This window comes from Anoplolepis gracilipes, chromosome 3 (genome assembly GCF_047496725.1).
Source record: "Anoplolepis gracilipes chromosome 3, ASM4749672v1, whole genome shotgun sequence".
Classification (NCBI taxonomy): domain Eukaryota; kingdom Metazoa; phylum Arthropoda; class Insecta; order Hymenoptera; family Formicidae; genus Anoplolepis; species Anoplolepis gracilipes.
In genome coordinates, this window is record NC_132972.1 from 15,057,039 (window position 1) to 15,084,640 (window position 27,602).

General features: G+C 34.8%; 1 protein-coding gene across 11 annotated transcripts in view; it reads right to left on the minus strand.

Annotated features, from left to right (window-relative positions):
• The window catches only part of Rhogef3 (Rho guanine nucleotide exchange factor 3), a 132,152-nt gene that overhangs the window by 33,865 nt on the left and 70,685 nt on the right, over positions 1-27,602 (minus strand). For all 11 annotated transcript variants that reach the window (XR_012046352.1, XM_072888486.1, XM_072888483.1 and 8 more), the window contains 2 exons: positions 26,416-27,135; positions 25,757-26,213 (listed from right to left, as the gene is read on the minus strand). Coding sequence is in view for 10 of the 11 variants with exons in the window: in XM_072888486.1 (XP_072744587.1) it covers positions 25,757-26,213; positions 26,416-27,135 (1,177 nt within the window). In the remaining variant the exon portion in view is untranslated. The remainder of the gene's footprint in view (positions 1-25,756; positions 26,214-26,415; positions 27,136-27,602) is intronic.

Here is a 27,602-nt window from a genome sequence, read left to right on the forward strand (position 1 = left end):
CAATTCCGAAGAAATTGCTTCGAAAAAATTCTACGAGAATCGACGATCAGTAATCTATTTAAGTCTCTATGTCAAGACATTGGCATTACATTTTTTCTGATACAAATACCGGTTGATTATATTTTTTATTTTTTAAAAAGTTAGAAAGTTAAAAAAGAATGTGAAGGACGTAATGTGTGCAATGTCAATGAATTAAGTATAAAGAGAGGGAACGTAAAAAAGTTTTAATACATTAATAATAATAAGTTAAGATGTAGGATTACGCTTGTGCACAGAACAACGTGTAAACACGTATTTAATGGAAAGACAATTTAGTGTAATTTGTTGACATTGTTCTTTGATACAATTTGTAAGAAAACACTTGATGAAAGTTATAGTAGCAAAATGTAAAGAGATATGATATTGTCAATTACCGTTAACTAGTGGTGTACATTGCACAAATATGATTTCAATTATAGAGTTTCTCTCGAATAGTTTAAGCATCTTAGCCATGTACGCGCTGCGAATGAACGACTATATCGATTTCACCGGATCTAATAAGGCTATCTTATCATCGCATAAAGAAATGACGCCGTAGCAGTATATGAGCGAGATGATTCAATACAAGTTTCTATTTATTAAAAGAAAAAGAGAGAGAGAGAGGGGGGGGGGATTTTTATATATATCCTTTTTTGTACAGAACTTTATATTATCGTTTTAAAAAGCGATGATTATAATCATTAATATATTTCTAAATGATAATTGATGATTACATTTTTGCAAGAATTGCATAAAATAGCGAATAAGATCAGGATGCAATTTATAAAAACTTGGCACAAGTTACTCGAAATTCCGGGAAATCAATATTTGATAGTTAGATTGCAATCGCGAGTAGACACACGATAAGTTGACCAGCACAAACTAATTAACTCTGTCGCTAAGCGGTATTAGACGCATGTTATTAAATGCCCACCACAATTAGTGTAATTACTTTCTAGCTGTTGCATCGCGGATGTATATAGTATACATCCGCGTGTCCTGCGCTATTTCGTAAAATATTCTTATATAACAAAATGGAATCGACAACGAAATTAATTGAGTTGTTCTTCCTCGCAAAAATAATTGGCTGCGCTTCTAAAGTACATACTCGCTTGATAAATAAAAGATCGACTTACACGGAGAGGCACAATATCGAGAACTGCTCATTTCCTCGGAATTACGATAGAATCTCTATTAAAACATGGTATCGGGCAAATAAAGGATTATATTTATAATTAGTATATAAATGAGAACGATAATGCAAACGGTGAAATTTAAAGCAAATATATTATATTTGAAGAGAGTTGGTATATAATTTTGAAGCTTTTCGAATAAAAGTCGAAGAAAACTCGCTTCGCGTTTCGATTCGTCGTCTCGTGCAATGACACGTGCGCGGGAGGAAGCGTGAAAAAATGGATACACAGAGGCATAAGAAAAAGGCACGTACACACGCACAGCGAGTGTGTTAATGTTAATCCGTAAGACGAGGGCCGCCGCACTGTTGTCCGAAGCACTGTTAATATTTCGTAACGCCAGGTGGTTAACGAACGCCATTCACTCGTCGGGGCTCGGCTCTCCGACACGCGGGCGCATCGTTTATATCGTCGAATGCAGTCGGGCCACATTGCAGTAATCGTGCAGTTTGTCGGAACTGTCCAACTCTGCCAACCGGGAAAGCGAGCAACAGCAAGATTAATCTTCTCTCGGACCAAACGCGAGGATAATCGAGAGAAAGAGGTGATATTAACCGCCAAGCGACAGAATAAGCTCATATCTCCATATAAGGGTATTCGGATTGTGAAAGGTATTATGCGAGTATATATTTTCCTGCTCTTATATAAGCTTAAAATGTTTAAAAGCTCTAATAAATGTCCAGGAGATACGGACGTTCACAGTAGATATTCCTACTTATTGTAATGATATTATTTATTCCTACGTAGAAAAAGCATTTAATGTGAAGGTTATTCTGAAATCATGATATGCAAATCATAATTAAATTAAATGCTTTTATTATTGTAACTATATATTTAATATTATAATTATTGTAATTATATATTTTATTTCTCACACTATAAATTTCATTTCGATTAATTATTTTGTAATTACATATAATATGTATATTATAGTTATTAATTAATACATTTTATAATCACATATATTTATTAAATCAATACATATATCAGAAAATATATATATCATAATTACATGTATTTATTAAATCAACCATATTTAAAACGTAAATATATCTTTAAGCCAATAGAAATATTTTTAATTAAATCATTTAAATGATTTTTACTAAAAAATTGTTTACTAAAAAATTTTGTGCATAAATTATATATGCTTAGAGAGAGAGAGAATGATTTTTTTTTTAAATTTGCTAAGCCAGATTATACGTGCATTAAATGTACATTAATATATTATATAGTAATATTACAATTATAATGTATTATTTTCCAAAAATGTTATAATACGTCTCTCTATATATTATTTAATTAATTTCATTTAATTTAATTTATATATATATATATTTTACAGAAGAGAGTTTCTAGATTTTTTGTGTAGCTTTCTTGCCTAATGAAGATTTGTCTGTTAATCGCATTTGTCGCACAGCACATTTACTGAGAAATTTCGTAAAGAAGAGTCAGCGCGATAGTTCTCGCGCTCAAACGGTTGGTGAAAGATAAGCTAAAAGGCAGAGAAAGGTACTTGCGTGGCGAATCAAATGTGACAAAAATTGTGGCGGGTCTCGTCGACGAGACCTCGGCGGAATTTACCGGCGCCCACACAGCTTTGTGTACCCACGTGTCGATAGATACGTAAACGGAGCGCGATTGAATCGGTTACGAAATGTAATATCTCCACACAAGGTATCGGTATCACGGTGTAAATATTTCATCCGCATCCGTATAATGATGCGGCTACGATGGATAGTACATTAATTAATGGAACTAATTGCCACAAAAGCTGCCGAGACTACGAAGATCCACTTGTACTACACGTCTAATTTATCTGTATTAATTAGCTTACTTCGTTTCCGCGGCGATTTCGTGTGAATGAACTGCTCGCAAGTAATCGCGTGGCGGTAGAAGGAGGTCGATTCAAAGGTTAGTAGTGCTACAATAATTATCTTCCCGTTCAATTACATTGTAGCGCGTTGGCAGTTCGCAACGGTTGTCGAAACCTACTTCGATTAGCCTTAGTAAAGATTTCATGATCTTGAGAAAAGAAAACTTTCCCTTAAAAATTAGTAGACATCTACTTCTTGGATAAAAAACGTAACTGTCTTTTTATAAATAGACGAGTCTTTAGGCACGAGAAGAAATAATGTTTAATTTTTTTATACTCGCAAATTTGTTTCCATTAAGCAACCTCGATCATCTTTTTCAATTCGAAAGTTAATGATGCAATTTATCGAAAAACTCTGGTGACAACGTGAGGCAAAGTTCGCCAAAAGTTACTCGGGCAAACTTACTCTTGCTTTCGCTGTTTGGGCGGGTATCTCGAGACACACCCTTATCACGCGGAAAAGAAGTACGCGGATCGTAATTGCGAGCGCAAAGCAATGTAATTACGCGGTCTAATTGCGAAACGGTGCGGCGCGTCTTTCCGTTGCACACCACAAATGCGATTGCTAAGGAAGATTTATGATGGTAATATTAAGCGTCAAGAATGCCAGAGCATCGTTAATCTTAACGATATCGTTAAGCCCGATATCGTCCTTGGCGTTCACCAAGAAGATGCGATCCTAATTCCTATCTTGGTAAAATTGTTGTCGTGTTCGCGAAGCGTATAGACGCGACCGGGCTATCCCGTTTGTTCCATTTGCGCGAAATGAGCATAGCTGGATAAAGAAAAATGAATTGAAGTCCCGTAGAAAAGTTAATAAAATTGCAAATGTAAATAAAAATTCATTTCGCGAAATTAAAGTTAAGTCTCTTCTTTCCTGAAATTCAATTTATGGATTCAAAGATGTCAAATCGTGCTTTTATAGAGATTAATATTTATTCTTTTAAATTAAAAATAAAACGCATGAGATAAAAAAATTTTTTAAAAGAACTTCTATACTCACATGCGTTTGTTTAAATTAATTTTAATTAATCTACTGAAATGACAAATTTCAATACAATTTTTTTTTTATAGACTTGTCTGATGCATACAAACGAAGAGGACTGACACGTGCATTTTTTGATCACGCTTTATCCGATGCACAATTCATTCTCCCTTGAAAACATCCTGAATCCCTCTGAAAGGGACGAACACGCAATATCGGATTTTGTTAGCATGGCGTTAATTGTCAAACGAGGGACAATATAGAGAAAGGGGGAGGAAGGGGAAGAGAGAGAGAGAGAGAGCAGACCGCTGTAACTGACGCCGATTGCAAACGGTCGAATTCACGAGTCTGCAATCTACGCAGACAGAAATTTCCGTACGGTACGGTAAACTCGGTCGAATTCTCGTCATTGTGTGTCTTCGTTAGTGAAGCAATCAACATGATTTTTATACCTATTCCCTGCGAACAAGTTCATTTTCATAAAGTTTAGTCCAAGAGATTCATCATTAGTTCCTTTGATCAATTGCATTTTTGTAAATTAACGTGTAATAAATACTGACGATTGAATACTAGCTTTTCGGAATTTCAGAAAGTTTGATGCCATAATTTCTTGAAAAAAAAAAAAAATAATTGCATTGTTGAGAATTCCGGCGGAGAACTTTATCGAAAATTGGATCCCCGCAATGGTCGCGCGTCGAGACTCTTTTCGTGGTGGAAAAGAAAAGAAAAAAGAAATGATAAAAGACGCACAAGGAAGAGAGAGGGACACGTGCGATGTGTCTCTAAAAATAAAAAAATCCCATGGTACTTTTGTGGCTTCTAGTAACGATATTATCCACAGCTTGGTATAATACAATAAATGCATGATAACGTGTGACTGCTTTGACAATACACTTTTGCGGATGAGCACTCACAAATTGATGAACAAATTGCGAAAGAAACTTGTTTATCTTTTGGCAAGTAGTTAAAACTTTTTCGTAAAATAAAAGGCAACTTATCATTTTCCTCCTTTACGTTTTATTTGTCACTGCTATTTATTATTTATAGATATTCTTTGATTAATATGAATCGTTTCTTTTAAATCAAAGTTGAGATTAAAATAACAATTTTTATGGTAGCAATAATATTTATAGATATAAACGAAATTCTGAGTTATAATAAATGATCTTTATTAATATATCGTTAATATCAATTACAACTTCATTATAAGTTATGAAATTTCTCGCGTTGTTTAGTAATTTAAAGTAGTCTCATGGCAAGTTCGTTGCTAATATCAATTCGTATTGCGTACATGTCAATGACTATGAATACAAATAAAGTGCATTTCGAGTATCTCTGTACTTTGCTTGTAAATTACTGGCACAAATATCGTCAAGGTGTGCGTAGTCGTTAGCGCAACGAGGTGCTTATTAATATTCCGTCATAAATCTTTATTAAGTTTCCCGGAAACTTGCGCGACGATAATTTCCTTCTGTGTATCAATGTTGAGAGAGAGAAAAAGAAAGAGAGAAGGAAGGGAGGAAGGAGAGAGAGAGAGAGAGAGAGCGAGAGACAGGAAGTGCGCTGGAAAACCAGACGCGTCTCAGTAAGATGTTGAGAATGAGTCCTTTAACAATCGTCCGATCGAGAGAATAGAAGGAGAGAATAGATAAGAGAAAGGAAGGATGTAACAAGGACCAACCGGCACTTCGAGGGCTCTCATGAAATCTTGACAAAGTTACTGTTACAGATACACTCCATTATGCTGCGAGACGCGCATACAACTCAGTCACAATTCCTCCCGATTTAACTCTACTGTCTCCTCTTATTTACCCCTTTGACTAGTTATTCGAATAACAATTACTGATAATTACCGGAAATGAAGGGGAGCGACCGTCCGGTTGGGCTTCTTTCACTTTTCTTCATGTTTCATCATTGAAAATTTAAGAGCTCTGACTTAAATATGAAAATGTGTGTAGTGAGAAAATACAGTTATAGATTTCAACTTAATCTTAGATTTTTATTTAGAAAATTATTAATTTTTTTAATAAAAAAATTGTCCAAGTTAATTCTTGTATGATTAATTTTGTGTTCTGATCTGACATTCAGTTTAAAGTTTCGACATCTTAAATTGAGATTTTTTAAAATTTACGATCTTATTTTAGTACTTAAATATATAATAATATATACATAAGATTTTTTTATACTTGCGATATAAATTAGAAATCGAAAAGATTAAAGTTTGCATATAAAATCCTATTTATATGATATACCTACTTTGATCTTATCGTAAAAATTTTCCAAGGATTTAGTTTGTATTTTTATTATGATCTTTTAATATTTTATGAAATCACGAGTTGCTTGTGTGTTATCGGCATGCCCCCGTTGCATCAGGACGGCCGGATATACATGTCTGGTAATCAGTGGTGTGCGTATGTCGTGCGTGACAATGCAAGCGACAGTGAATGGTTAGCAACCACCATGGGAAGGATGTGGTGAGCCCCGCCAGTTTCATGTTTCGTACGAAGGTGAAACTTTGGGTCGCATACACACACCTGCACATATACACATACACACATATCCGTGCATAAAATTAACGTGCGGAACAACAAGACGTACGCTTCTTCTGTTGCTTTCCTTTGGATGTACTTGTTAGCGCCGCAGAACGCGAATTTTATATTTGAATTACAATCGTTTATGGGAATTTTAAATCTTCATCCAAAAAATTCAACTGTCTATAAATCAATTCGCGTTTATTAACAAGAAGAATTCGCCAGATGCATTATTCAGATATGATAAACGAATGCAGTAGGAGCGAATTACGTGCCGCGAATCCTATAGAATCGATATTGACGTACTCCCAATAGTAACGTTGAACGCGGAGAAAACTTCCAGAAAGAACATTTTGAAACATAGCAAAATCGAGGGGTTGGTCACTAACAGTTATAATGTACAAAAATTACCCTTCGATACGGATTACTCTTAAATTATACCTCGGATTACTTAAGATTACCTAATAGTATCTCAAATTAAAAATAAATTTTGAAAAAGAAATTTTACTTTAAATTATTTTATTTAGATTTACCAAAAATAACTTTGGATTACCCAAAATTTTGCTGGGATTGCCGCTGAATTACCTAGCCCTTGTACAAAAATTACCTCAGTGACCAACCCCTCGAGCAAAATATATTTTGCTACATATTTATAGTATGAAGAACTAAAGAAAATAATTAAGACAATATATTTTAAAGAAAAAAAAATCTCTGCATCTATTATATGAATATAAACCTTCTAAAAGTTCTAGAAAAAGATCTTACAATCTTTACTATTTGTGCTTTTAATAGCAAAAGATTTTTCAATACGTAAAAGATGAAATCATTCCTTTCTAAAGCTTGTCCTTTTGCATATTATATAGCATATAAAATCAGTTAAGTAACATATCGTATTTCAATTCAGTACAAAAATTCTTTTCGAAAAAGTAGAAATACAGCCATTATAAAAAGATAAAAAAAATTAATAAAATCTATACTTAATCGTCTTGAAAAAAAGTTATATTAAATCGAGAAATGTTAATTATATTATATTCTACCCCTAGTCATTAATTATAATATATTTTTAAATCCTTATTAGATTCCTTCTCTTAGATTTTATCTCTTGTAACAAAATTGTATATCAAAGAAAAAGAAATGCTACTTTCATTATCTTTTTTTCTTCGCGTGGATCGAAGCTTAAGCTGAAGAGCCTAATAAATTTTGAGACTTGTCGGACCCGGTAATGCCATGGTAGATAAGCTCAAGTTTCGAGTGCGCCATCTTATAAATAATTCACATTCGATATCATCAAGAAATAATATGGCAAAAAAATCTGATATCTGATTCGGATCGAAAATACGCGATATAAGATAGACAAAATGTGGCGACCAAAAGGATGGCTTGTGTCTGTTATCGTAACGTGAGAGAGAAAGAAGCGGCCATCGACGCCGAGAAAAACTGGTCCTGGGAGAACCTGCCTCGGATACGTGAGAACCTAAGTATTCGAGAGGAGATCAAGGCGTCTCAGAGACGCGGAAAAGATGACAGAGATCGATTTTGATTATTCGCTGTAATCACCATTCTATTATCCCAACAAAATTGAATAATCTTCCTTGATTCTAAAGCTTGAATAAGTAAATTATTTTTCATTCATTTAAATCCATTATTTCTTTTGTATAGATTGCTTTTATCGCGTTTGTCGTAAAATAACATTAATTATAATAATTTAAAAAAACACATATATTATATAGTATACACAATGTAAATTGTAGATTACCCCATATTAGATTATTTCTAATATCTTTCCCTATGAATATATTGTATAATGTAAAATAAAAATGTCAAATATCTCTTTATTAGTATGTATTTTAATAATAAAATTATTTGAAATTGTTTAAAGCATACGTGGACGTGGGAGTCGAGTGTTCGCGATCGCTGCGCAATTCGCGTGTATTTTTGTCTCGATCGATACTACTTCGTTCGACGTTAGAAACACGAAATACTCGTCCGGTGTGATATTAAATTGCCGTCTTCTACTACGCTCTCGTCATGAAAAATTTCATTACAATGATAAAGGTAGCTGCGTTTTTCTCATGCATAATAATGTTCCGTATGCGCTTGCATTTATAAAGATATCTTCGTAACACGCGACGCACTGATTTTTTTTTCGCTCTTTAAGAGAAGTAAGTATGTAAACCGCTGCACGTTCGCGTACAATTACATAACACGATATATTCATTTTAAAAATAGTTATCTAGAAAAAATGTGGAACACGACAATAGAGTTTACGATGCCGAGCTTACGTGGCTCGGAATATTTGCAAAAACGTCCGCAAATTTATTGCAATTGCATTGTAATTGCTATCAATTTATTAATTCGCAATTGAGGTTCTACTACGCATGTTGGGAGATTTTTGAATGAGTTTCTCGTGAATTAATAATAAACGAGCCAAGTAACTTTTACACGTTTGCTACTTGATGAACTTCAACGCATGCGTATGTATTTAATAGGTATTTAATAGGTGTTTAATCGTTCAGCAACTACCCAACAGAGGGAAAATTGTAGTTCTATTTGTATTTTGTTGCTTGTTCGATTTACTCGCGATAGCACGAGAACTTGGTGGTAGTTTATTTGTGCAAATTGGTAGAAATTTGTTTATGAATATTAATTAATGTATATATTAAATAAATATAGTTTCAAATTGGATATTAAATAGTTACAATAAATATTGGTCTCTTGCAAATATTTGCTGGAGAAAAATTAAATTTAGATTAGTCAGAATCATTAATATCATTTAAAGGTAATGTGAAATGTACTATGTGTAATTAATTGCAATAAATAATATGATGTGGCTAAAGAAAATCGAGTTTAAATCGATTACAGTTTTTTTATTGTTAAAATTAACATTATGGAGATTGGAAAGATCATCCCAGATATTTTTCTCAATTTTATTTTGAAATATTAAAATATGAATATAACTATTTCAATTTATCCAATAATAAAAAAAAATAGAAGATATTTACCGACAACAAAAAAGAAATGTTATGTGAATTGAAAAAGGTAAATAGCAAGATATAGGTATAGTAACATGATTAATAATATTTATTGAAATATACTAAATTAAAAATGTATATTTGGTCGAATAGAAATTCTCGATAAAATAAATATAAAAGGAAATAAGAAAGATGAAATCTTTTGATGTAACCTAACTCGTGTTGCATACTGTGGCTATAATGTTTTCTATATATACATAATATATATAGATTATCTCTTTTTATTATGTGTTAATCATAGTCTTTTAAAAATTTTACAAAAATGCATATGTGGCATTTAAGATTGTAATTTTATAAGCGTTATTTTTTATAATTCTTTAATGTGTAGAAAATTTAATGAAATCGTCTCTTAATGAAAGTTAAATATGAAAAAGACACAAAATATCTTTTGTCTCCAAAAAGTTTACATACCAAAAACTTCGTTAAATTAACTCTTATTCCGTACTGATGAATCATTTTTGTCTGTGATTTTTCTAACAATGTCAATTTCTCGAAAACAAATAATTATAAAATAATATATTTAAGTAAATTATTTTTCAAATTTATGATTTTAGTCTTTATTTAGAATGTTCAAAGAAGGTATATACATTTTTTTCAGATTTTTTAAAACACTTTTACATATTAATAAACTTATCGAAAATACGCTGAGCCACCTGTACAGTTAGAAGGTGCCCAAAATAACAATACGGAAGAAGGGTTAAATAGCTTTACTTGTTGCTATATATATATATAATTATAGTATTTTTCTCTCTTGTTAATCGAAGTGATATAAATGTTCTTACTTGTCGATTTTAGCCCGTGCCATGTTTTCCCAACTGCGAACTGGGTTAGCGAGTCTTGTGAAAGAGGATTCCCTCGGCAAGTAGGCGGAACAGTGCCAGCTGTGTCTCCAAAAGATACTTCCGCTCACCCTTTCTCGATTCTTCAACGACGACACTATACCTTTCTCACTCATTTCACTGTCCACGATGAGGCCTATTTCATACACCGTGTTCGCATTCACGTTCGTTTGTCTCATCGGCCTCGTGGAACACGTGTAGGACACGAAAATTTTACATCTTGTATATGTGTATATTATGTAACACAATATACTGATATTTCTCCCGTCTTTCACTTTATCCTTAGCAAGATTCCGATACAAGATTCCGCTTGTTTTATAAAGTCAAGAATTTCGTTTTATCTAGTAATAAAATAATAATTAGCTCAATGACGTGATTCAAAGGATGGATTATATAAACGATTTCGAGTGTACATAATTTGAATTTCAAACAGACAGCTGGTGGCAAAATAAAGTAATATCCTTGACAATCAAATATAAGCACAACGAGTGGCTAGAACGAATGAATTTTCGAAATAGATGAAAATTCTGAGGTTCGTGAAATTCTCGCGATTTGTAATTGATCAAATATTTCGTGGTCGAAGGCACTCTAATAATAATTAAGGACGGTTAAATTGAGACAGATTTTGCTTAATTTAGAGACGAATCAACGACAAAGTAATCCGTGGAATTTTCAGTCACTGCCCGATGGTGAATATTACTTTGTTTAAATGAATTTTAACGAAGCTATTACTTGAGTGTTTATTTCATTTTCCCAAAATCTTTGTTCGGTAGTTTAACTACATGTAAAAAAGCGAGGCTATTAATAGAAGATAAATTGTGCAGATATCATCATAAAGGCGGATATATATTTTTGAAGAAGAAATTAATCATCTATAATAAAAACAGTATTATATCCGAAAGATATTTTTTTCTGGAATGATGTAATTTTCGAAAGATTTTATGCATTCGTTGCATTATGACGTTAGTACGCAGGTCAGATCGTTGAGGTAATTGTTCAGATAAGGGAAAAGTGCATGGTACTTAAATTACTTCCGTCAGAGGAATCGGCGAGACAACCTCGCAGGTAGACAACGAGAGACTTCGTGGTCTCGCTTAATTAAGCAATAATTTATCTCATGCGATAAATAACGAGGAGTGTCAGGTGGTGTCGCGAGGATCCAGAATCCACGGTGACTCTGTGTTTCCTCCCGCGCTGGATCTAACTAGCACGACCGGAGAGGAAGATCTCCGAGTTCGTGCGAGCGGAAGAATCCAGCGGAGAGATCCGCGGATTGACGAAGGTGAACAGGTTTCCTGCGAGAGTTCTCCGTTGTATTCCTCCAGGGGGTTGATTAATCGCAGTCGTTTCGAAATTTTATTGGCTCGGTTACGTGCAAATTATCGTTGCTCTTCACGAGAGCGACTTCCGACCTGGCAGGGTTTGCTTTTGTATTCATTTAATATGCCGTTTCATTATACTGCGAATAAATTACTAACGTTTAGCTCCGAAATATTCTTCTCGATTCTCGATATATCAAAAAATAATTTCGAAGTAAAACGTTTATATTACAATAAAATATTATTTCTTGACATATATAATCGAGAAATGTTAAAAAAAACTTAATTATCAATAATTTTTCATGTCATTCAAGAGTTTTTTCTTTTCTGGAATGTTTTGGAGTAGCAGCTTATTTATTGTCGTAATTAAAAAAAATAATTTTTATAATGATAAATTATATAATTTTAATCTCTTAATAATTATTTAATTTATTTATCTGAACAATATTTGTCAAAAAATGCAAATAATTTATAATTAGATAGAAATATGTATAAATGATTCATAAATATTTATAAATGATTTATAGGTATCTATATATGTATATTAAAGTAGTAAATAAATAAAAATATCAATCTCATATAAATTTCTTGCGAAATTTCTGCAAAAATTCATCCTAGAAAGAAGGTACTCAAGTGCGAACGAAGAATTGGATAGTATGCTTGACAGATTCTCGAATCGAACTGGACCGAAGGTGAGCGGGTCTTCTACGAGAATCTCGCGTGGTGCCTGCTGCCTATCGACCCACTCCACTCAACGGATCATGCAGACGTATTTTCGAGTTTCAAGGTCGGCATGCGTGCAGGTGCGTACACACACGGAGCTGAATCTTTGCTTAAATTTTTTCGCGATCATCGTTCGTGATAAATTTAAAAACGAATTGAAAGTATCTGTCCACTAATAAAAATATCATTAACGGAACGCAATTACAACTTGGAAATGAATTTAGAATTTTTTTCGATGCGCTTTTTTTCCATTCTTTTCTTTTCCTTTTCTTTTATGCCGAAACTTCACGAGGCGCAGATTGTCGGTTCTAAATCCGATGACCTCGGTGCAATTAATGAAGGTGGGTGCGATATAATTTTGCGTGGGTTTCAACGAGGCCGGAAATGTCGGTGGGTGAGAGAAAAACTGGCGCGCGCACGCGCTAAATGACGCCGGGCCGGGATCGCTCTCGCCCTTTATACATACATATATCGTGTTCCAAATTATTTTTACATTACACGGTATAATTTACGAAATGCTTTATTTCTAGCCAGATAGTTTTAATATATCGCAACGTCTATCAAATAATTCGATGAATCATTTTCTTTGTGTGCCGAATGTTTACGATGCTTTTTATTTTATTTCATATGTCGTACTTGCATAGAGAAAATGTAAAAAAAAAAGAAATAATTATATGTCTTGCATTAAAAATATCGAAAAATTATACGAGTGCCCTTTCGAGATACAAACATGGTTTCGCGAGAGATTAAAAAATCATCTACGTCGTGACATCGAAAGTTATAACTTGAACAACATGTACCAGAAAATTCATCAGCTGATTTCATAGACGGTAGATCGCGTTTGTGCACGAATTTTCCTTCGACACACTCAATCGGATTTGCTATCGGGGATCCGCATTTGCGCGCTGACACGCGACGCTCGAAAATGCGCGGACGAGAGGGCGGTAAACAAAATGCGCGAACGCAAATGCGCAGACGACGATGACAGTGTCGGAACACTATCGACGACGAGAACAACGACGACGACAGATCTATCGACGACCGATTACGACGGCGACAACAACGACAACGTGCTATCAGCACGGCGGCACGCGGCGTACTGCTTCGTCGATTGCAGCGCTCTGCTAAGCCGGTGACGTGCCGCGCGTCCCGCGATGCGCCGCGCGTTGCACCTTCGGAATGATCGAGCCGGTTCGCCGACCGCCCGCTGGCTGCTGCTGCTGCCTTGCTCCCTTGTTCCCTTGCTTCCTTGCTCCCTTCTTCCTGCCAGATAAAGGGGAGAAAAGAAAGGTACGCGAGGAGGGGTCAGGCGGGTTGGTCCCCGAACCAGGGTTGGTCAAAAATATGTTTTTTTCTTTTTTAACTAAACATTCTATTTTTTTTTATTTAGAACATGTTTATAATGTTCTAAACATGTTTTAAACAATGTTAAAAAAAATCATGTTTAAAACAAGAAAAACGCATTTTAAAACATATACATATAATGATTAACTTTTTAAAGAAACTTTGTAAAGAAATAAAATTAAATTTAAAGATACATCTTAAAATTTAAGATAAAAATAAATATGTTTCACACATGATTTTCTTAAGATTATATTTACAGATTTTTGAAATTTAATTTTGAAACTTAATAGATACTATCTATTATGCGAACTTTAAATTCAAACAGTTCAATTAAAGATGATTAGAAATAATATTTCTTTTTACGTTCATTATAAAATTGATTTCTCTATTTTTGTCAGGTTACATAAATTATAGTTTAATTGGTTTGTATTATATTAATTTTAGTTTACATTTATTTATGCATTTAATATATACTTAGATGTTGTGTGTATGTCATATATAAAATAAATTCACATATGCAAATTAAAATGATTAATTTAATAGTTTAAGTTTCAAAATTAAATTTCAAAAATTTGTAAATATAGTTTTAAAAAACACATTTTAAAAAATTATGTTTTAAACATTTGTTTTAAACTTAAATGTTTAAAACATAACAACCCTGCCCCGAACCCGAACGCATTCCCGGATATCCCGCTCTTTTGGTCGCGCGAGACGGAGTTTGCGAGCGAATCACGCCCCCAAGACGATTATATCAATTTAAGATCGAGAACGGTGATAGAATGACAACGCGGCTAGAATAGATGGGTATAATCGTGACTCTTCTAAGGAAGGCTATTTTAATTAGTCACGAGGGATGCTCGATATGGACCGACAGGTTTATGAATCACGACGCGCGAGATCGACGCGAGAGAAACGCGCTCGCATTTCTTCATCGCGCGAAATTATACGCTCGAGGCTATATTTTCTGTCCGAACGTTGTGTTGTATCGCTTGAGTGCGATGAAGAAAATCAGAAAATGTAAAAATAACATGTGGTAAAATGTGGAAAAAAAATCGATGGTTACAAAAATTAGAGGAAATGATAAATAAAAGTTAAATATGCCCAAAGAAGAACACGCGTTCTTTTTCTTTACATCGCGATGCCTGCGGCGTAAACAATCTCAAATGGAAATCTCATGACGACAGATACGCGCGATAAGATTAAACTAGAAAATTCAATTTGTTACGTTTCACATGTGTTTCAGCCGTCGTCACAACGCATCACAGTACAGAAATCGATCGTTAAAGTAACACATGGCTAAATGGATTTCGAATAATCTTAAGATACTAAATTTTATGATATAATTTTTATTGTATTTGTGCGTCAGTTATAGACTTTATAGGAGACAACAGGATATTGATCAGTCAGTGAAATAACATACCGATTTCTAAATACTTGTATACTTGAATAGTCACTGAACTATATAAAAAGTAGTTGACAAAAAAATATACTGTTGACGTAAATGAAAATTATAAATGTAAAGCGATCATATCTTTCCGTCGAGAAATATTCCGTGAGAGAAATATTACAAATAATAAACGGAAATAAGAAATGGGCATTAGAAAAAATAAATCACAATCCACGATTTAGCTTTGTGGAAATTCTGTTTCACAAGAATGATTTATGATTATATTAGCTGCATATCGTAATGCAACGCATGCTGAGCTGAATGTGTCCATGTCGGACGGATAAAACCACATAAACGATCGCTTTATCGCTAATATTGGTTGACTGCTCCAGGTATGCAAGCGTGGGCGCTGCCAAATGCATTTCACACTGTCAGTGTTTCTCAACTGAATATTCAATGGCTAATCAATTGTAGGAAAATTTTTAGTTTCTAACAAAAAAAATTCTATTTTGCTAAGCATTTTTAACCTTTCTTCTTTCCACTTGCTTAATGAATATTACCAATCTGTCTAATTCAAATTTAATAAAATGTATATTTGATGTGGAAGTATCAAATAATCTATGTTGAGCTTAATTTGTAAAGTAATTTGATACCTTCACATCAAATATACACTTTATTAAATTTATATTTTATATATATACTATTTAGCATATATATAAATTTATATATGAATAATATATCTCGTGCTAAAAGAGTTTTAGTTTCAACGATGAATATAATATTTTGTTTATTCAAATATTCGCGGATTTAAAGACCCAAAATAATATGTTCACGATAAGAATTTTCATATTAAAAGTTCGAAATAAAAAATTCTAAAATGAGTGGTAAGTCCATTCACTTGCAGCAGTAGTAAACTTTCGATAAGAATTTTCTTCTTTTCCGTTATTGCGTTATAGTTTGACGGCAGTAGAGCATTTGATGCGATAACTTTCTCGTTTAATATTGATGACGATGTAAAGCTTTTAGTTCGTTACTTCACTGCGATTTAATATCATTTCCCGCGAAGACGCTCGAAGGCACATACGATTATCGAGATTGTATTAAATAAAAAACTTTCTGTCCAAGCTGACGGCTATTTTCTCACGATTGCTCTGCAAAGAGATTATCTCCTGGCAAATTTACCGAGCTTTTGAGGGAATCGGTGAATTCGTCAAATCGCATTTTCAGACCCTTTTGTGTCTTTTGTGATCTCGCCTAATCGCGCCGCAAAACCATTTCTGTTTTTCTCACGTGCGGATTCAGTGTTCGAAGAAGCTTCCTCTCGTTGACTCTCCAAAAGGAATCTGTTTCGTTTCACCGAAGTTACATCGTACAAAATTGATCCTTCTACTATAAAAGCTACGAGAAAAGAGAACGTCCCAAGCGAATCTGGATTTAGGATAAATCCAGAAGAGCTCGCCTCTACTACATTTCAATTTGCATCTCGTGAAGGAATCATTTCACGCGTACTTACTCCGCGGTCTGAAAATAATTTACACGATTGCTCGTACAGGAAATTAAGCATATATAGTAAAGGCGAGCGAATAGGATTAAAGATCCGCTCTTATCGAGCGAGTTTGTACTCCCTTACAAACTCGCTCCTCAGGGAAAATGCACCAATTTAATATGAGAGTAACCGCATGTTGTGACCGGTACGAATAGTAAAGTAAGTGGAAACAAACGGAAGTATGTTAATGAACAAGGTTTTAATTTAAAACGCGATTACATTCACGCACCATGTTACATATACATAGTCCTACGATTATTTGTCTTTGTCGTTTATCCTTGTTTAACAGAAGGCGTGACTTGTCGAACGACGTGTTAAACGTCCGGTCGGGCCGTGTTTAACGATTCAGGAAATTCGGATAAGAGGAAACGTGGGAGTGTACGAGGGGTGAAAAGCGCTTCGCCCCTTTCGATTCGGCTCGATCGTGTGTTGAACTGGGCGGAACATCGGGGACAAACAGTAGCCTCAATTAATTGATGACCACTGCGGAATTCAACGTACACAAACTACCCAACTTTCGGCCGATGCATAATCCACGCAACGCGTTGCATTCATCACTTTAATTCTGATAACATGTTTAGCAGTCATCACGAAATAACAGAAATTTTCCGAATTGTATAGATAAATTCGCGTACGATGATCATCGGAATGTCTCGGTATTTTATCTCTCACGGAATTTGTGCACAAAGTTAGAATACGACATTTTGTAATTCAAATATCTAAAAGACAACGAATTCCAAGATGGTGTGTGTAATTCAAGAAATCGTAAAGAGAAACACTCTAAATAATTTTTTATGCATTAGTCTCTTTTGGAAGTTTAAAATTTATTAATTAATTCACGAAATATGTTTTTAAAAATTTTTTTTAATCCAAATGTTAAACATCGACGCTTATTGTTTCATAATTGGTTTTCCAAGTTTTAGCCTACATTTATTTTATATTAAAGAAAATTATTAATATATTAATATATTAATTATTAATATATATTAATATATTAATATATTAATTATTTTATATTAAAGAGAAAATGTACAGTTGCAAAATTATATAAAATGCTTGATTCAGTAGAATGTAAAGAGTTAAAAATATCTTAAATGTCATCTTTGACAATTTCAGTTTACGATGTTGAGAACGATAAGCTAATGAGTTAACGCGTTCAATAAAACTTATAATTGCACTTGCGCCGCATGCTTTATGAATTTATCTGAATGCCACCGAGAATTCCTATTATATTAATCCGTCTCAATATACGTTGAATCAACGTAGGAATTTTTCGGACATATGTGAATGAACAAATCGAGTCTAGGATTAGCCGTTTACATATGTGAGCACATTCGTTTGTAATCCACGTAAAGTTCTGTCCAACTGAGAAAGAGCCGCATAAAAGAAAAGATTACCTTTACTATTTCTAATACTGTCTAGTTTGTTGTTTAACCTGTATTTTCTTTAATCCTATATTTAATCCTTGTTAATTGAAGAAGTTAAAAACCCTATTCTATTAATAACTTATCACGTTTGAAATGAATCTATGCGTCATTTGATATATTCAAATTTTTCTCATTTTTCAAAATAAAAAATAATCGTGTAAGTAATTTTTACGTAAGCTATTCTTTATTCAATATAACTCTGAATTTTCATGGCTCTTATATGAGACGCAATGCAAAAAAAGATGTCGCAAATGTTCTGTGAAATTGGAAGAAAAGAATGTTTCGATCGAGGCGTTTCATTGGAGGGAAATGGAGAACGGAAACGTCGCGATAAATCGAGGTATATGTACATTGCTCTCCTGCAACAGAGAATATCGACAAGTATCGCTCGAGCACTTTTCTTGAAACGTCATTCGCAGGGAGAGGGAAACCAAAAAAAAAAAAAAAAAAAAAAAAAAAGCAGACTTCCGCAGGCGGAACACCGGCAAATGGACGAGTCTGTCCGGGTAAAGTTCTCGGCGAGTGTAATACGCTCGAGCCGATGAATAATTGAGGCAACGGGATGCGAGTAGAAACGAGCCGAGACTCTCGCCGAAGATTGCCCCTCGTGCGTACATCCGTCATTCAGCCGCGCGATCAGCGGGATTAATTGCGACGAATAATTCGTCCTATTTTTGTGCGCGCGATCGACGCGCATTGCTTTTGAGCGATGGACTATTTTCATCGACTCTCGACAACGATGTTAACAATAATGCTCCCCCGTTATTCGCGAACGCGTTCGAGATACTATGTGCAATTATAATTTATCGAGCAAGTAATTGCGGAAATAATGAACTACGCGCGCGCATCCATGCGATTTCGTTTTTTACATTGTGCTTGGAAATCGCACGATGGTGAGAAACGAACGGTAAGATTCGTTAATGATTTTCATCCTGGGCGCTAGTAACGCTTAGCCCTTCGTTAAAGACTCCAACGACGACGGCGATGTTTTAGAAGCGCAGTAATTACGAGGTCGCAATTAGTTCGGCCACTCTGCGCGGCCGGAACATCCGAGAGTTCGTTTCGCTTCATCGTATGTCAAGGTGAAAGAAATGCACGCCTGCACCGTTGCTTGATCCTAATTGCGCGCGCGCGCGCGCGGGACGATGATGATGTTGGCAATAATAGCGTTTTGTCCGCGTTTTCGCACTTTCGAAATTCCTCGCTCGTCGTACGGACGATTCGCCGCGAGATAGATAAAAGGTTTAGCGAATCAGATTTTCGCACAATTGTGCCGCATTTGTTCACCGTTACGAAAGTTGCACGCACGTGGTAATCTTTCGAGAATGTTAACTTAAACGATCTATAAATCGCGACTAACAAAAACTCAAGACAGATTTCTATTCTATTTAGATATAATTTCATATGCTGTGTAAGGAAATATATCGTAAGTATAGAATTCTCTGCGTGTGTGTGTGTGTTCCTGATTTCTGTTGCAAATTATAAATAATCAAAAGTGAATTTGTTATGTGTAAATTGAACGTTTGTCCCGTTACACTCTTAGCGATTGTAAGAATTACAATTGTTAAATTTTTTAATAAAGTAAAAAAGAAAATATATGCGCCGATCAACTTTAATTTTATGCAAAAGATAAAAAATATGCAATTGATTCTATGATAAGATCATAAATATATTTTTGCATCTGTCTTATATAAGCATCTTTAGCTTAAATGATCTTATTATGAGATAAATTGATACATTTATTGTTATTCTAAAAGACGATTAGTTAGTTAGTTTATTTTATAATTATAGATATTACAAGTACTCATTGTCAGTTATGTAAAAAAATTGTTGCTCTACAAAAACAACTAAAAACATATTAATTGTTTGAACAATTAAATTTCAAATAGTTAAATAAAATATTAATTAATTTTAGAAAATATTAAATATTTTTAATAGATGTTTTCAAGGCAAGCAACGGCATCTGCCAGTGTTAATGCAAAGTACATTGACACGTAGAACTTATGCTCTTTGCGTGTAGCGAAAAGATCAGAAGATAAGTGCGTTTATCCAACGGAGACATGTTAAATATGTTAAAACTTGACACTTGTCGCGATATCTTTTCATGATATATAATATCGCAGACGAAACCGGTTGTTGTTATCACAGATGTAATGCGATCATGTAATCCGTACCTGAAATACAATTCTCGAGCTAACATATTGTTTTCGTCTAAATATCGTTACTATCGATGCAGATTATGAAAGACTTAAAAAATGTCGCAAGTGCAGTTGATCTCAAAATCATTTTCCTCTGGAAATTAATATTTGTTGCATTCGAGTCAAAGAAAAATAATTAATTTTATTTTATCAAATTTCAGTCATTAAAATTATGTGGAAAATTTTTTAATAATATTATGAGATAGATATTAATAAAATGATATTTATAAAACATTTCTCTTTCTTTTCTCTTCTAGATGATATTTACGAACTTAATGCTCGCCTTTGCTGTGATTAATCCAAAAATATTTTCGAAGCGCAACGTTAAATATGCTGATATATATATCACACCTAGCTGATTAATCAAAAGTTAGAGTTGCAAATATCAAAGTATCAAATAGAAATCGCACTTTCCGCTTGACTTTGACACGAAGCACGCGGTTTGCGCTTTCAAGTGTATCAAGTATAGTGCCGTCCCAATTACGTGTGAATGGACACGTGTGATGGCGAAATCGATACTTGTCCGGGATCAGCGAAATGGGCCAAAGAAAATTAGCGGCAATAGGATGCAGAGATGCGAGCGATGAAGTTCCAAATATAACGTGAATGGCGATATTGAAGAGCGCGAGCGCAATCTATCATATCAAGCGCTTTTAATACGACAGTTTGCAATTTGTGTTTCATATATAACATTTCGCATAGATTGCATGCCCATATATTCAAAAAGTGGGACAATGAATTTCATAGCCGCACGATTCCAACTGTATTAGCTTTGAAAAAATCAATTAAGGTTGATTGATTTCTTCTTTTTTTTACAATCCATGCTTCAGAGATTTTTTTCCAATGATAAAATTTTGCTCATTTTATATATTTATGTCCCTAAAAGTAATTTAACTGAGGTATCTTATATGAAATAAATTTTGCTGAATTGATGTCGCTATCGTCCCTAAAATACTCCCTATTTCTTTCGATAAATTTCAAAGGAACGATATGTTATCTTACAAAGAAAAAAATGTGAAGATATAATCATAAATTTGCGAAACACGCGAGCATTACGATTATCCGAGGGACGTAATTTCCGGTGAACAATTAGATGCTAATTTTCGTCTTTAATCGGAGTCGGTGGTCGATGCCTCGAGATTCGACCGACCACCTGTCGCGCGAATTACGACCCTTACAAGATTAATACTCCGAGCGTGAGGCACGACGTCAATATATGGCACGGGCTTTGTGACCGAGGAGTCATCAGCTTCTCCGCCTTACGTAAGAGATTTTCGTAGGTGTTGTTTTTGGCCAGAAAGGCAAATAAGAGTTTATTCGACAGTAAGATACCGTTATCTTTCAATATGATCAAGGATGAATCTAGCAAATAACGGGAGCATAAAAAGGCTATAAATACAGAAAATTCTTCCAAACTTCTATCATTGTTAATTTAAAAAGAATTCAACATTTTATAATCATAATGAATAGAAAATAGTTAAAAAGAAACTTTGAAAGAAATATCTCAAAGTATCTCTGAAGTTTTCTTTATATATAAATTAATATACCTCATCATTTATAAAAAAAATAAATAAATTATTAAGAGTTTTAATTGCACTCTTTTGTAAAATGCTCTATTTTCTATGACCCGTGAAATCGTTTGGTTGGTACTTGCCTTTTCAAGAGAATTTTTCTAAAAAGCAAGACGAAAGACGAGCGAAAACCACTAAGGGATGTTCTCTAGGCGGATCCGGCAAAGAGAGAGGTAGTATGATACATCGAACGGTGACACTTTTATGGCGTAGCAAAATGTGTTATCTCTCACGCGATATAGATAATACTCCATAAATATTTAATAAACGTCAGTTATACTGCGTATTGATGTAGAGATTTGATGCCATAGATAAAGATCGATATCTTTCTTTGCCGACTATGTAGTTTACACAATTTATAGTTGCTGCTTTTATTAGAGAATATTTATGGTGAATGCTATAATTTATAATTTAAAGCATATATCATACTTGTTATAGAGTTGATGAATAACAATAATAATGTAGGTAATATATTACGTTTTACCAAAATGAAGAATCTGTCGTGTAAATTGTGATGTCAATCGTGAATTATTAATATTTCCTAATATGTTATATGACATGATACCTTAGATGTGTGAAAAATGTTAAATATACATACGTGTGTGCGCGTACATATATATATTTAATATTATTCACACATCTGAGGTATCATATCATAATATATTAGAAAATATATTAATATATATTGTATTCTATTATATATATATTGTATAATATAATAGTATAAAATAATATAAAATCTAGTATAAAATATTTCACAAAACTGGCTTAGATGTAATAAAGGATCTGAAGCTCTGTTTTTCCAGAATGGTTTAATCCTTCAATAAAGATTAAAAGTCATAAGTCAAGGTTTTAGCCATTTTAGTTCGGTTGATTTGCAAAATGTTCCTTGAAACTTCTCGCAAAACTGACACATATCGCCCGCTACTGAATCTCGCGATCCTTTAGGGGATGTCCGACTTCCACCCCAACGAACTCAAGGGCGCGCGATTTCCGCGGCGCTACAGCAGGAAGCTTCGCAGAAAAGAAGGAAGGAGTTGCGCATCGCGAAACTTTGTGCTTACCGGATTAAGTATCGAGTTCAGAAACGTCGGAAACTTGGCGCGCATAATGTCGAGTTTGAAAGTCTGACGGTGCACAAACCGACTGGACACGAGAGCTTTGCGAAATACGATCAATGTGATAGTTTACATTCCATTTCGTATCAAAATTGAATGTTCGCGAATCTGAGTTTTAAGTAAAGTTGTGAATTCTCTGGAATATATCTACTTAATATATCTAATTTTCATGTGTCGTATTTGATTATTCTCAATTTTTCCACAACATTTTTGAAAGGCTAAAAATAAATATATGCTGCTCTGTTACTGTTGACGGTTTAATCGAGAATCGCGGTTGTTTCTCTGTCATTTTATATTACGGATAAAAGCACGAATCACACGTGGGCTGTGCGTGGGCGAGTATATACGCATGCTTAACCGGTTCGTCGAATGCGATTATGTCGCATTACATGTGCGTTTTCAAAAGCAAACAAAAGAAAGATCCTGGCGGGATATATTATAAATGCGATATTTTTGTTGCGACGATTGAGAAACTAGTGTTGCACCATTATAATAGAAATTCTCGACCACTTTCTTTTAATGAGCCCGCAAACTTGTTTATTTTTCAACATCAAAGCTTAAATGTCAGGGAGATGATGAAATAAGATACGCGAAATGAGTTTCAATTCTCTGAAAATTTTTTGATTTTTCAGGTATTTTTGTTCAAAATTCCAAATAAAAAGAATATTTTCAAAACTTTTTAATATAACTTTCTCTAAAATAAATTTTTTTTTATTACATGCATTTTCTATCGTTTTTTTATTCATACAAAGGAAAAATATGGAGCCAGTTTGACACACATTCAAATAGAATTGCATGAAATATGCGATAACTGCGACAAAAAAATTAATTTCGCGAATAAAACGTAATAATTTATCTCATGCGTAATAAATTATCTGATTGATCTGTCTGCTCATCTCTTAATCCTTCGTTGATGTATCTTCATAAGCACTCACAAAACACTCTGGCGACATTTTACACAACACTCCAGATTTCTATACGTTTATTGATACACGAAATCTATGTCAATACCTTCGATATTCCTGGTTTTCCATATTTTACCAGGGAGTAGACACCCTGGTTTCTAACGCGAGCCGAAATCTTTTTCATGATTTAACATGCAAAGAGAATTATATTGTGGGGAAATTGCGCATATATCAATTAGTCTTTTTGAGTCGACACGACATTCGTATTCATAATCGAAATCGAAAATTCACCGACAATGTCAACCGCGACGAATTTCAAGAGTGTACACCAGGATCTATCGAGCGTACATTTGCACGAATGAACGAACCTGGCTAACAGGATGATGCAAAACACGACGGCAGCAATAGCGCGAGAATTAACGTGTACACGCGAACGCGATGTGTTCGGAGGAGAATCAAACATCTCAACTCCCGCCGGGTGCATCGATGCATCTATACTGCACGTCACGGACATGCGATCACGCTATTAGTAACGCCGTTACGTCTATCCGGCTTTCGTTCTTTGTGATTAAGTGATTAGCGAGCAGAAAATGACTCGTGTCAAGAAAGAAAATGCTCTCGGGTTATCGCTAAAATTACAATTATGCGTCAAAGGACGTTAGGAACGCGTCGCGACACATCTTCTCCGTGACAGTTTAATCGAAAGCTTTGCACGTGTCGTTTATGAGAGCGCACGTGTTTTTCCAACAGACGCAGCCTCGCGCAGAGCTGTCGTCCCTGAGTGTCCTTTAGTACGTAATTATAACGTCATAATATAACGTATCAAGTGTATTAATATAGCGTCAGCTGCGATGTTCTGCAATATTGCTTTTTTAGATAATCTCTTTTTTAATAATCTCTTTCCTTCGGTAATTTATATTTCAATTGTATATATCAATGGGTTCGCATAAAAATTTATAAACGAACGTATGGAAATTAAATATTGAACATGTCTTTGTATTATTCGCAAATGTTTGCCAATGAAATTCACTACTAAAAAAATATTGTTCTACGAGAGTACATATGTATTTAACCATTTCCTAACATCAAAGTTTTATTTTATGAAAATCTTTTTACGACACATTAAGTCTATCAAAAATACTAAGTTTTTTATACTTTATTAAAGGATTATTGGACAAAAAAAAAATAATTAAGTTTTAATGCTTGTAAAAAAGGATACGTTTATTAAGAACGAATCTGTAGTTATATCTATAATATCACATCGCATATCTAATAAATGTTATACATAGAGTATGCTATAGTATCGATTTCAAGAAATTTGTTAATAAATGCGTGCGATCATGTAACATTCGCATCTAAGGCTTAAACCTAATCCCAAGGATGTGCTGGCAAGGATAAAGCCGACTCGCGGCAGACTCACGTATGCAGAGCACGTATAATGGAATACCCGACGGGATTTCGATCCGGGAGAGCCAATTACCAGTGCAATCGACCGCGCACGCGGCATGGTAGCCCGGCAACCTAGTAAACTTAACCGCAAGATTTAAACGAACACGGCCGCGTACTAATATTTAAGGCGAATCAATTCGCCGACCACCTGCCTCGAAATTGCTTCTCCGTTTCGTTCGATCAGGCGACGTGGCTGTCACGATTTACCGGTATATTTCTGTAACCTTCTCTCGATTTCTCTATCCGTGGACAAGCCGATGAGGAATATAGGAAAAATATACTGTCAACAAATACTCACCCGTCCGCCGTGTTGTGCGCCAGGAAGGACTTTGGCAGCGATAAGGATCGTTGGTGGGGGTCCAGGATGATGTCATCCGTGAGTGAATCCTCGCCCCGAGTCGGCGCGCTGCCAGGCCTGGATAGCGTACCGTCCTTCGGTGGCTCTATCAGCGTCTTCAGTGAACCGATCACGGCGTCCTCCATTGGCGTGGAAGCGCCGGAGCTCTTCGCGTTCCGCGGACTCTTCGTCACCGTGCGATCCGATGTAGTGACCCAGATATCGCTGCTCGAGGACGACGAGGTATTCGTCGACGAGGAAGCGATCGGGCCACCGCTCGGCGATCTGCTGACAACGTTCATTCCTTGGATAGGCGACACCCTTCTGTCTTTGTTATCAGCGCTCTCGAAAGTTCCCGGGAAATCGGGTTTCCGGTAGACTCGATGGTGCACTTGATCCCTCTTCTCTACTCCGGAACCTATTTTATTTACAGAAAACATATCGATGTGATGAACTTTTTTTTGGTTTATTAAACGTTAAAATCAAAGTAAGCGTCGTTTTATTAAATAAAGAATAAAATATTTATTATTAATTTAAGAAAAATTGTCGGAATTATTTAATTTAGTGCAATCTCTTTTTTTTATTTTTTTTTCGAATAATTGAACATATTTATTACAAACCATTGCCATTAATTCCCTCCAGCGGCGACCATCTATTATTCTGCTTGAGCATACTCTTGGATCTCTCTTGATACTTGGAGTTACCCTGCTGGTTGCTTCTGCTTTTTCTCAAATTGTCTCTTTCACGAAGCTCTCGATCATCCATCCGCTCCAGGGAAGCCGGTGATGAGCTGGCGCTACCTCGGTGGCTGCCGGTGTCAGTGGAGAGTCTTTGATGCGCCGGATAGCTCTGCGACAGTTTCATAAAGACAGGTGGTGGTGCTTGATTTGGCGAATACAGAGTTTCTCTTTGGGAGCAATGAGGCCAGAAGTCGCACGTGCTGCTGTTGCAGCGAAGCTTCATGTCCGGACTAATACAAAAATCTTGATTGACAGCCGGTGCGTTCGTATTCGGCGTCGTGGCGCCTCTCTGCAGCGTTCGCGGTCGCCGGGATTGTTGCTGTTGTTGCTGTTGAGATTGCTGTGGCTGTTGCTGCGCCTGCGAAGAGTTGAATGTTTTCGACGATTGAGGCTGTTGCTGCTTGGAAGATATGATGTAGACGTCGTAGGTGTTGGAAGTGCCTCGCCTTTGCTCTTGATTCTCGTCACGACGTTCGTAGCGGTTCGACAAGTTACTTCTTGGCACAACACGACTTCGCGTGCCGTATAAGTATTCGGTTACTACTTCCGCTTCGCGGTGAAGGTTTTCGTTTATGGTATCGTCAGTAGACTGAGCCTTTCCTAGAGAATTTGGAAAAGATAATCGAATACAAGACTGACAATGAGATTTATGAATTTGATCTATTTTGATTATTGATTTGATATTGTTTTCTTCACGAAAATATTTCTTTTCGTTCAATTTTTTATTTGAATTAAATTTTAACAAATATTAACAAATATTTGATATGTTCTATTTTAATTATATTTTCTATATTTTTTAAAAATTTTTTATAAAATTTTGTATTTTATATACAAGAGTTTAAAATTGTTTAAAATATAAAATACGTGTATAGATGAGAAAATACACATCAAATTAAAAGACGGAGAATAATTCGTCATCGATATTTTCTGAATAAAATTATTATTCTTTCATGAGAGCAGCTTTATAAAATATGCTTACAAACATCTCTGCGCCCAGCATTATAAAATATTCGATACACGTGTGCAGCGTCAAAAGTTATGTAAAATATTTGAGAAGCGGTACTCAC